Source organism: Homarus americanus, unplaced genomic scaffold, assembly GCF_018991925.1.
Source record: "Homarus americanus isolate GMGI-L3 unplaced genomic scaffold, GMGI_Hamer_2.0 scaffold32583, whole genome shotgun sequence".
NCBI classification, from domain to species: domain Eukaryota; kingdom Metazoa; phylum Arthropoda; class Malacostraca; order Decapoda; family Nephropidae; genus Homarus; species Homarus americanus.
Genome location: NW_024713129.1, coordinates 16,757,869 through 16,769,449, shown reverse-complemented (window position 1 = coordinate 16,769,449; position 11,581 = coordinate 16,757,869). Strand labels below are relative to the sequence as shown.

The following is an 11,581-nucleotide window of genomic DNA, read 5'->3' as shown; positions in this document are numbered from 1 at the left end:
CACATCCTGAGATGTGGCATTACTAGTGATGGTAGTAAGTGGGGTACTTGTAGTTGTTCCAGCAGTGTTTGTGACTGCTATACTGTTAGTTGTAGTTAAAGCATTTGTTGCAACTGTGGTGATGGTGGTACTACTACAACTATTGTTTACACTATTATTACTACTCTTGATGCCGTGTTTGCTGTTGTCATTAATGCTACCTCCTCCATTATTGTTGTTGTTACTCTCTGCATCTGATGGCAAAAAAAAAAATTATGCAATGTATAATTATATAAGCCAGGAATTTTAGCTTTGCTGGGGATAATTTTTTTTTTTTAAATTCATTCAGTTATTAATAAAAAAAAAGCAGTTGTCAAAATACTCACCATTTTTAACTTCATCTTTGGTAGATTTGCTATCAAGGACAATGGATAATGGGGTGATCATAAGTGGTTGTATAGGAGAGAGTGCAAGATCTGGGGAAGATTCATCAGCTTCAGTCTGAGCCAACTTTGATGGAGAGAAATATGTAGGAGAAATAGAGGGTTCTCGTGTTGATATATTGGAGGAACAGGAAGGATTAGATGAGAAAGAAGAGTCTGCGCAAGGAGCAGACAATACTGTGGAACATGTAAGTGATAAGGAACGTGGTGGTGATGAGTCTGATGGTCCACTTAATCCTCTATTATCACCCTCACTGCTCACACTTTTCCTCTTGCGGTACTCCAAGATCGATAACTGTTACCGGAAAATCAGAATTAAATAATGTAAGCAATAGATAAAAATTATTTAAAAATAATTGTGTGTAAATTTACATGAAAATTTTATCTCTAATTAAACAACCCACACTTTAAGGCAAGGATACCTTGTCACACCAACTTTGACATTCAAAAAAGAATTACTAGAAGTGGATCAAATTACCTTCCTTTTAATAGGTGCAGGTTTTGGCTCTTCTTGTAGTGTTGGCTGTGATGAAGACTTATTGGAAGCCTCCCCATCTTGTCGTTCATCATCAGCATTTTCCTCCTGCATTGAAGGTGGAGGAGATGGGGGTGTACAAGGCCCTCTTGTTCGTGATCGTGATCTTCTCTCTGAAAGGCTTTCCCCCTCAAGAGTTCTCTCCCTTTCTGCTTCAACTTCCTGGGCTGGTGAAGGGTTTCTCTGACAATGTATTGGTGATCCGGGACTTTGTGGGGATACTTCTGACTCATCAGGGGTAGTTGGAGCAGGTCCATCTGGAGTATGGGGTCCTCTCAATTCAGGTGAAATAGGTCTTGGGCTCTCAGGAGATCTAGTTTCATGTCTCTTTGGCATCTCTTCATCTATCTCTGAGCTATTACTTTGCTTCAATGACAAAAAGGTTGTAACAGCTAATGGACTTTGACATCTTAGTTCTGTGGGTTGAGTTTCTTCAGAAAGAGGAGTATTAGTTTTGAGATCTTTGTCCAACACTTTTCTTTCATATTTAACACTATTTCTTAAATCACCAAGTTCTCCAAAATCATTATCCTGTTTTTCATCTTCCCTTGCTTCTTCTTCTGGTTCTTCATTTTTAATCTTTATCACTAAGTCTTTATCATTCTTAGTATTTGACTCTTGTTCTTCATATTTTTCAGTTATAATGTCTTGTGTTATAGCATTTTCACCCACAGTTTGAAGGTTAGATTCCTCTACTTCTGTCACTGGTTCTTCATCATTCTTTGTATCCAAGTGTTCATTTTTATCTTGATTTACACACTGCACTTGACTTTCCTCAGTCTTGACAACCACATGTTGCTCTACCTCACTCTTTACCATCTGCTGCTCCTCTTCTCCTTTCTTTTGTTTTTCTACTTTACCACATTCTTTATTCAAATTTTGTTGTGTATACTTTACTTCTGTCAATACTTGCTTTAATTCTTTTGGACAAATTTTTACTCTTCTTCTTCTTGGTGAGGATCGCTGTGTTCCGTCTAACTTTGGCTGAGCAGGGAGTTCTTCTTTCACACAATCTTGATCACTTGTCTCACTTACTTGGGGCAGCTGTTCAATGGTGTCACCCTGAACATCAACCTTAGCATCTTCCTTTAGTTCCTCTTGTTCATCTTTCTCTCTTTTTACACTATGTACAACTTTAGTTTTTTTGCCAGTTTTCTTATCTTTCTCTCTCTTATTTTTTTCCTTATCCTGGCTTACATTACCTTCCCCTTGGTTCGTTATCTTTCCTTCAATTTCTTGGTTTTCTTCAATTTTTACTTCTTCTGGTTGCTTGTCTATTCTCTTTATGTCCTTGCTTTCATTTTCTGGCAAGGTTTCCTCCAGTTGGCTTTCCTTTTCACTTAACATTTCAACCCTTTCTAACTTTACTTCTTCCTCTATTTTTTCTCCCACCTCCTTTGATACATTTTTCTCTTTTCTCACTTCTATTGCCTTGTCTATCGTTACCTTGTGTTCTTCTGTTTCTTTCCCTATTTCTCTGACATCAATTTTATCTCTCAGTTCTTGTTCCTCTACTTCTTTCTTTACAGTCTCTTTTTCTATATCAATCTGTGTTTCTAGTCTATCTGTTGCTTTCTTTAGTTTCTGTTTTATTTCTTCCTTAATTTCCAACTTGTTAAATTCCTTTTTCTTTTCTTGCTTGGCTTCTTCCTTTATTTCTTGTCTTTCCTCTCTCACCTTTATTACAACCAGCTGACCTCTCTTTTTTTTCACCTGTCTCTGTGGATTTCTCTCGCATTTGGTTTCCATCTGGTAGCTCTTGCCTTTCTTAGTACATTGTTGCCTTCTTTCTCTCTTTGGCACTTGTTGTTTTCTTTCTCTGTTGATTATGTGCTGCCTTCTCTCTCTCTTGGTCTCTTGCTGGTATTTTCTCCCTCTTCTTAACCCCATTTGTTCATTTCTCTCACCCACCCCTTCATTGTCATTGTCCTCTTGTTCACTTTCTTCTTTTAAAGTCTTTGTCACTGAAAAACCAACAGAATATCTTGTCTTTAGAGTACAATCACGAACTGCATTTCTTTTCAACATTTCTTCTGCCTTTTTAATTTTGGTCCCTGGCATATCCTCTTGAAATTCACTATATAATCCATTCTTATCTATTTCCCTAATATTTCTATCAAAAAAATGTTTATCCTCTTCAGCAATCAGTTCTTCATTTCCTTCATTAACCATTTCCTTAATTTTAGCAGAACTGTCTTTAGTATTATGGAACTCACTAGGGTTTACTCCATGAATCATAAGACATGCTGGATCTTCTGAATAATTACCATCTTCTTGTTTTAACTTGGATACAGCTTCCTCAGCCAGCTCTGCTTCCATCTGAATTAGAGAAAGGACACAATGAGTAATTATTATACTACACAGTCATAATACTATCCTTAAATTACATCCAAATAGTGAAGACAAAATTTGATACACATATTTGACAATAAAATAATTCAGAGCAACATACTAGCAATTTCTGAAACTAAGATTATTGTCTTCCCATACAATGATACATAACTGTATAAGAACCATTTCTGAAGACAATAATGCATATCAACTTTTAAAGAGGTCTTGTGAAGCTACAGTATGTAAATGCTCCTTAGCATTTTTCAAATACCTTAACCTGAGAAAGAAAGTTTTACTGTATATACAGGAGGGTGCTATCCAGCGTGGGGTTACAATGTTCCCAAGAAAATTTAAAATATTAAATTTAATAATGGGTATAACATCTGCATTTAATTTATTTAGTACCCTGTATTTTAATTTTTTATGCCATTGGAAGTCCAGGTATGAAATATTATGGCTGTCATTCATGACATACAGCTATGCAGTCAAAAAGACACTTTGTGCAAACACATACACACACATACCAAGAAATTTTAAAGTTAGTCAATATATAAGTTAACCAGAGAGGATATACAGTATATATAAAGAGAGAGAAACCTCAACCTCTCTCATTGGTGGTTACAGTTTCCTGAGGCTGTAAAAGAAGCATTAGCCCAATGTCTAAATATTTTGTGCTGTTTACAATTCCAAATACAATAACACTAATTCCCATACCTTGCATGAAGGTACCTAATGAGATAATTGGCACAGGATGCAAGTCACAAAGTATTAACACATGACTTATATAATATAGGGGGTTTCATCACAAGACCCTGAGCAACAGCCACATAAAAAAATTCAAATGTCTAGGCGCCACTCCCAGCCAGCAGCAACCTCCTCATCCCACGACCACTTACACTCCCACTTTCCTTCCACCTGATTATGTGCTATTCACTATGCCATGTCTTCCAAGCATTCAAAAGAAGATTGAAAGGGCATTAGATACAGTTCAAAAAGACTGCATGAGTGAAGAGAGAAAACTTGAAACACTTGAAATAAACTTTTGTGTATTATCCATCTGTAGTCATAGTCTTCTTAAAATAACATATTTAATACAGTACCATTTAGCTGCTGGAAAAATAAAATTTCAATGGTTTCACTACATACGGGAGACAGCTCAGAACAGCTGATATCCTTCACTCCCCCTCCTCTTAACACATGTAGGAAGTTACTTCCCTTTTATGTTTTTGACCTTAGTTATTTTTTTTTGTACATTCTGTATGTAAGATTGTAAAATGCATTTAACAAGAAAAAAAAAATTATGTGTATTTACCCGAAAATACGAGTTGAAAAATATCTATAACATAGCTCATAGCTTGGCTTGGTAGCTTGGTGGTTACATTGACGTATCTAACTTGATTACAATGTCGCCAGCGATGTTAACAGATGCAAATGTGAAAAGAAAGTTAACTGTAAACCTTCATTTGTATCAGGTATTTAGATAGTAATGCTTGTAAGAGTTCAGAAATGGTTACTGCTTAGCTCTGAAGAGTTGGGTGCCTGCCATACAGACACTCATCGTCTTGGGTTATCATCATCAGTACAGTAGTTATAAATCCGGCTTTCATATATACAATTATTTTTTTAACCAATTAAATATAATATTAATGAGTTAAAGTAAGCAATAAAAAAATTAATTCTGGAGTTGGGCTAGGAAGAATTTAGCCTACTGGAGAGAGCAACTGTAGGATGCATTAGCTTATGGCAGACAGCAACTTCACATAAAGGATGCAGGCTGCTTTTTCTTTTAGCCATTTTTTTTAGACAACAAAATGCATGCCATAAAATATGGTACTTTATTCTTGACTTTCTACAAATTAGGTTGAAGGATGTTGGCCTGTTTTTGTAGGAGTAAAACTGTGCCGTATGGTACTGTAAAAAGGTACAAAATCCCTGAACATAAACCTAAACACACTATAACAAATGATGTACAGTAGTACCCGATTTACGCGGTCAATTGAACCCACAGGGTACCGCGGAAAGTGAAAACCGAGTAAAGTGTAGAACATATGGGATTAATTCCAATAGAGACTGGCCCGACCCCCAAACTCCACTTTTTCCGACACAATACCTATGTTGTAGTAAAAAGAACATCTAAATTTTATGATGGTATGCTCACATAATTAATATTTAAGAGAAATACAGTGCCAAGTTAATGTCTATTCAAATAATGGACTCAAATCCCCCCCCCCTCTTCCCTGCTCACTAGCTCCTACCTCTCTGAGAAATGATTGGGTGAAAACACTAGATTTTCAACTTTTAGTAATAAATAATACCTCAGACTAAAGTTAGGATAATATAATTATCATTTCTGGATTCCTTGCAGGTCAGGGAATATTTTGAATGTAAACTTCATATATTTTGCACAAAAAATAAAATATTTGCTTTGTGTAAACCAAATTATTACATTAGATCTAAAATTTGTATGTCTAATGCAAAATCCATGATGTTTATATTCAAAATGATCATCATATTGTAAGAATTCCAGCAATGTAAATTATATTCTGGTCGAGTAATTTGTATGAATTTTATGAGCTAAAACAAATATCTTCAGTTAATAATAAAAAAAAATATTCTTCACGACACTATCTGTCAATCAAAGTACCCCACCTTGCCTCCCCACCCCTCCTCACACTCACGCCAGCTGGGTCGGTCGGTCCCAACCCTCCCCCCACCCCCCACCTTCCCTCCCTACCAGAGAAATGTTTGGGTGAAAATACTAAATTTTTAACTTTTAGTAATAAATAATACCTCAGACTAAAGTTAGGATAATATAATTGACATTTCTGGATTCCTTGCAGGTCAGGGAATATTTTGAATGTAAACTTCATATATTTTGCACAAAAGAAAAAATATTTGCTTTGTGTAAACCAAATTATTACATTAGATCTAAAATTTGTATGTCTAATGCAAAATCCATGATGTTTATATTCAAAATGATCATCATATTGTAAGAATTCCAGCAATGTAAATTAAATTCTGGCCGGTAATTTGTATGAATTTTATGAGCTTAAAAAAAAAAAAAAATTATATTTCACAGTGTATATGAGTAGATGCACCATGAAAGTGAAAGTCCGTTGTAAGGTACCGCGAAATGAGAAAAATCGGAAAGTAAAACCGTAAATCGGTGTGTGTGTGTGTGTGTGTGTGTGTGTGTGTGTGTGTGTGTGTGTGTGTGTGTGTGTGTGTGTGTGTGTGTGTGTGTGTGTTCACAACTTGTACTCCAAAAAAGTTTGCTTGGAAAACTTTCTGTAGAGTATCCGGTACACGTCGTTTCTTCAATTTGAGGCTGTGACCTGCAGTGAGAGACTATGCATTGTTTTTGATGTATCACTTCTTCTTGAAGTGTTAAATAATTTAATAAGTTTCATTAAATATGTTTTTTTAAGGCTTGATATCAAAAGAAGACAACCAATCAGCTGATGAAAATGTAACATTTCTCCTGCCCTCCACATGTACTACTGTATTCACAACACACCTTTCTATTGCTCTATTATTTACCTTGAGTCTCAACAATTGCAGTTCAGTAAGCAATTATTCAGCTCAAGGTGAGTTACAATCTATTAAAATGTGTTTTGAGTTACAGAATTAGTGCTGAAGTGAGAAAATGTGATGTCTGAAAGGAATTTTTTGGTGCATGTTTTTGGGCTGCAATCCTGTATCCCATATTTCATATTAAATTCAGCCCAGGTATCTTCAACAGTCCCAGCAACAAATGCATCCCCTTTAACCCCATGCAGGCATCTTTTGGCAAAAATAAGTTTTATTTTTAATCCACAGTCAACAACTGGTATTTCAGGCATAAAATTAGTGCGGACACTCCAAGCATACTGTTGTGGTAGGCATTCATGTGGTCCCCTATGTCCATGGCCATCACAGCACCCCTGACCATGACATCACTGTCATGGCAGGGTGGGGAGGGGGAGTGAGCGCCATTGTCTTTAACACTGTCCTCACTGCTGACGGCCTCAACAAACTCAACATCGTATGGGTCTGTTTCCTTCCCATCACTGTCTTCATCACCCGATACTATATCAGTACCACTCAAATCAAGCAACTATTGGTGAACAGTACTACTGTCGAGGGTGTGGAGGAGCAAGGTGGGTCACGGGACGTCAAAGGAATGCATCCATCTTGACAGCTGGTGGGTAACTGGACCACTAGACTTGTGACAAATGTGACAAATATTACATGCGAGGTGAGTTGCCAATGAAATAAATATCCTATACTGTACAAAGTAATTGGTCTCACCAGGACATTCAGAGTATATTGCAAAAAAAAATTTCAGGGAAGGGACCCTCGCTATAAATGAGGACTACAGTGACCCCTCGTTTAACGAACACCTCGGTTAACGTAATTTCGATTAACGAACTGCCTTCCATAAGGATCTTCAATTCGGTTAACGAAAAAAAATTCGGTTAACGAAGTTCTTACGAACCGACCTCAACATGTTTTCGCTTGCACTGACCAGGCAACCAGCTTTAGTATCAGTCCACCAACACATTAATCGGTTCTAGGGCTTAAATTCCTTACTATTTTAGTAAATATCAAGAAGTTTATACTATTCAATAATTTTAAAAGTTTAATATTCAATTTTTTAGTCATTTTAACAATTATTGAACATAACTGAAGGTAAAGTGACTAGTTTAATGTGCGGCATCCAGCCTCTTAACACAGCAAACAGGAGTTAGTCTCTCTCTGTTTTCACTGGAGGTAACATCTTGCTTGAGACTCTCTTCAACTAAACGCTTTTTTCTGTGTTTCCAAGCAAATTATTGGTCATTTTGAAATATATTTTACATATTGACAATATATAATGCAGTGCAGTGTTGATTTAAAGAAAATAATCTTGAATTACACCAAGAGAGCTAAAATTTTATGGGTGAAATGGCGCCATGGGGTGACTTCTCTTCCACCCCAATGCCTTCTCTTTTTCCTTCTCCTCCACCCCCATTCTAAATCCCATCATCATCATCATCATCATCCAGGAGCCTTCTACATACACACCTCAAAGTAAGTGAACTTTTCTCCCATTTTTGTTGAATTTAGGAAATTTTCGGTGAGTTGGAACCAATTACCCAAAAACCCATTGAAACAATGGTTTCGGTTAACGAACGACCTTCTGGAACGGATTGAGTTCGTTAACAGAGGGGTCACTGTACTTGTAATAGGACGGTGATGTGTTCCAGAGAAAAGTGACTTAGTATAGTACTGCACTGAATAGTACAGTACATAAGAATTAATGCAATTTGTAATATATGACACCTTGATTTGGCTACTTGTGTACTTACACAACTGAATAAAGAATAAACCAGGGAATAGGCACACATAATACAGTACACCACTATCTTATTTAGTAAGTGCTGATAAATAAACTACGAGATTATTTAATAAGTGCTGAAAACAGTTGTTGTAGTAAGCACCAACCATCTTGAGCAGTGACAGCACAGATCCATGAGAGACGGAGGACACAGGCACATGGAGAGGGAGGAGGGAGGTCTGTTCCCCACCTGTGAGCTATATACTATGTTTTGGTTATTTTTCAGCTAGTAATATCAGTTAGATATACTGTACAGGGTACATAATTTTTTTTAATACTCATTTACATAAACACACTGCTACAATCAGTATGTGAAAAATTATCTTGAAGTCAAAAACATAAAGGGGATTAACATTTCTTAATTTGTGAGTAAGAGTTATCAATTGAGCAGGGGAAGCCGAGAGTGTGGGAGGTGAGCGTGGAGGCTTCGTGTAACTCAATGATTATCGGTCAGTATTGGTGGTTTCTTTTCATTAGTGATTCTCTTTTCTTTTTTTTTTTACCTTACAGTAAGAGGACATTATTAACATTCACATTGTACTCTGTTTTGGTGACTGTGAAGTGATTTTTACTGGGTTTTTTATGGCCATTCTAACATTATCATCGTTCGCTGTTTTTATGACACGTACTTCTGCTATGTTTTTGTAACTGTGAAGTGTTCTTAATGATGTAGTGAGTAATGTTGAATTGTTTTATGTATATTATTAGCGTAGGATTTTTTTCGGTGAAACATGTGGGTGTTGGACAGGCTGAGACCATATCCCATTGAACCCCATGTAATAATTATCCTAATCTACGATATTTCAACCTAGGATAGATTTTTCAAGAACCTAACCCGATCGTAAATAGGGGGATACCTGATTTACTGAACCATGTTCAGTACAGTATTTGAAAAAATTTTTGGATTCGTTTTATACCTAATACCTCTCAATACCAAACTGGCTGCTCACCAATATTTTCAGTAGAGGTAATACTGTATGTAGCCATATAATAGACTATTCATTTGGCTGTCAAGGCACATTGACTGACATGCATAGAAATTTTATCTATTATAAATATATATAAAAAATATACATCTTCCGGGAAATTATGGAATCCATAAAGCTGCATTATGCAATCAGTCATACTTTTGTGAATACAGTATGTTTATTGATGCAAAACACTCTTATTTCTCTCAAAAGCTCTAATTTAATCTGGCAATGACTGTACCAATACCTGCCATCTGTTTAAAGTATATATAAAAACTTCCATCTGCATAAGGGTTATGCTATTGAAAATTCCCATTTATGTTGACTACAGGTATCCCTTCAGTTGCAGAAATTTGCTTAAAGAGAATCCAAAAAGTATGGAGCGAGTTTTGAGATACGGAAGAAAAATTCATATGACCGAAAAATCTACGAGAAGTTTACAATAAAAAAATGGGGGTAAAATGATAAATTTTGACAACCTCCAAATTTCAATACAGTGAGTTCTGCTATAACGCGTGTTTTGATAACGCGAATTTGCTCTAACGCGATTTATGAATAGAGGAACGATATTTGTATAACGCAAACGCTTGTTTGCTGTAACGCGATTTTTGCTTACTATTTCTCCAATTTTGTGGTATTAACTGTGAATATGGTAAAGAAGAATATCTCCAAGAAGCGTTCTGGTGATCGAATTCCCAGTGATGATCGCAAAAGAAAGGATATAAAACTTGAAGAGAAGCTCGATGTTATCAACCTCAAAATCACCCTTCTCCCCCATCAAGTTATATTCATATTTTTTCAAGGTAGTGTTACATTTACTGTATGATTTCATTATTAGATATGAATGTAACATTTATTTAGACTGTGCTATCCTTTGTGTTAGGCTAACTACTAATTTTTTTTCGATTTCGAGTAGTAATCTGCACCTAACCCTATTTTCTCCATAAGCCCTGTTATTTCTATTACTACGCGATTTTCTGTAACACGATATTTTACAAGAACACAACTATCGCGTTATAGCAGAACTGACTGTACTGTATTGTATGTTTTTAAAAATGTTTATTTTCATTCATAAAAGTGCTTGAATTACCTTTTTTGGACCGAAAAAAATTCCTTAGGAACACATCTTCAGTTTTATAATGGAAGTCAATGGGAAACTAGGTTTCGTACGGAATTTTCCAGGGACGCAACCCTTCCGTAACGCGGGGGATGCCTGTACTATATACTTCCTTTGAAACCTCAATTTTTGCAAATAAATAAAATCTTTTAGGTCTTCAATCTTAAATTTAATGTTAATAACCCCTACGCAGAAAGAAATTGAAAACTGAGAAGAAAAAGGTTATACTGTACTGTGTTAATCTACAACACGAAGATGCCGTAAAACCATCTTTTTAAAGTGAGACAGATCGTATAAGTATGGAAACACAGAAGAAGGCAGAACATTCCACAGTTTGGCTGTGTGAGGAAAGGAGGTACTATAACGGGTTATTCTCGTGTGACCGACATCCACAGAGAAACGGTGGGCACCGCGGGTAAGGCGTGTGTTACGAGCCCATGAGCTTGCCGGCGGTACACAGGATGCCAAATCCACCGAACATTGCCCGCTAAAGTACCTGTAAAAGAGAGAGTGAAGCAACATTGTGGCGAAGAGAAAAGGAAGAGAGAGTGTCGACTAAAGGAGCAGAGTTAATAAGACGAAATGCCTTTGATTCCACCCTATCTAATAGTTGGACAGAAGAAGAGCCACCCCAGATAGTAGAGCAGTACTCCAAGTTAGGACGAATGAATCCCTTACATACTGTACTTGGAGCAACTGCTCAGGAGTGAAGTAGCTATGGCATCTGTATAGCATTCCCAACTTTTGGGAGGCAGCTTTAGCTATATTAAGGTTGTACTGGTACCTGTATATCCATTTTTTAGCAAGTACAGGTCCCTCGATTAGCGAACGGTCCAATTAACAAAATTT

The 11,581-nt window shown here is 36.5% G+C and overlaps 1 protein-coding gene across 8 annotated transcripts in view; it reads right to left on the bottom strand.

Annotated features, from left to right (window-relative positions):
- Nucleotides 1–11,581, bottom strand: part of LOC121868730 — a 116,213-nt gene that overhangs the window by 14,678 nt on the left and 89,954 nt on the right. For 7 of the 8 annotated variants that reach the window (XR_006089445.1, XM_042369610.1, XM_042369602.1 and 4 more), the window contains 3 exons: nt 901–3,276; nt 366–717; nt 1–233 (listed from right to left, as the gene is read on the bottom strand). The exon at nt 1–233 is cut by the window's left edge and continues 109 nt beyond it. Coding sequence is in view for 7 of the 8 variants with exons in the window: in XM_042369610.1 (XP_042225544.1) it covers nt 1–233; nt 366–717; nt 901–3,276 (2,961 nt within the window). In the remaining variant the exon portion in view is untranslated. The remainder of the gene's footprint in view (nt 234–365; nt 718–900; nt 3,277–11,581) is intronic. The other variant, XM_042369650.1, reaches the window with a different exon arrangement.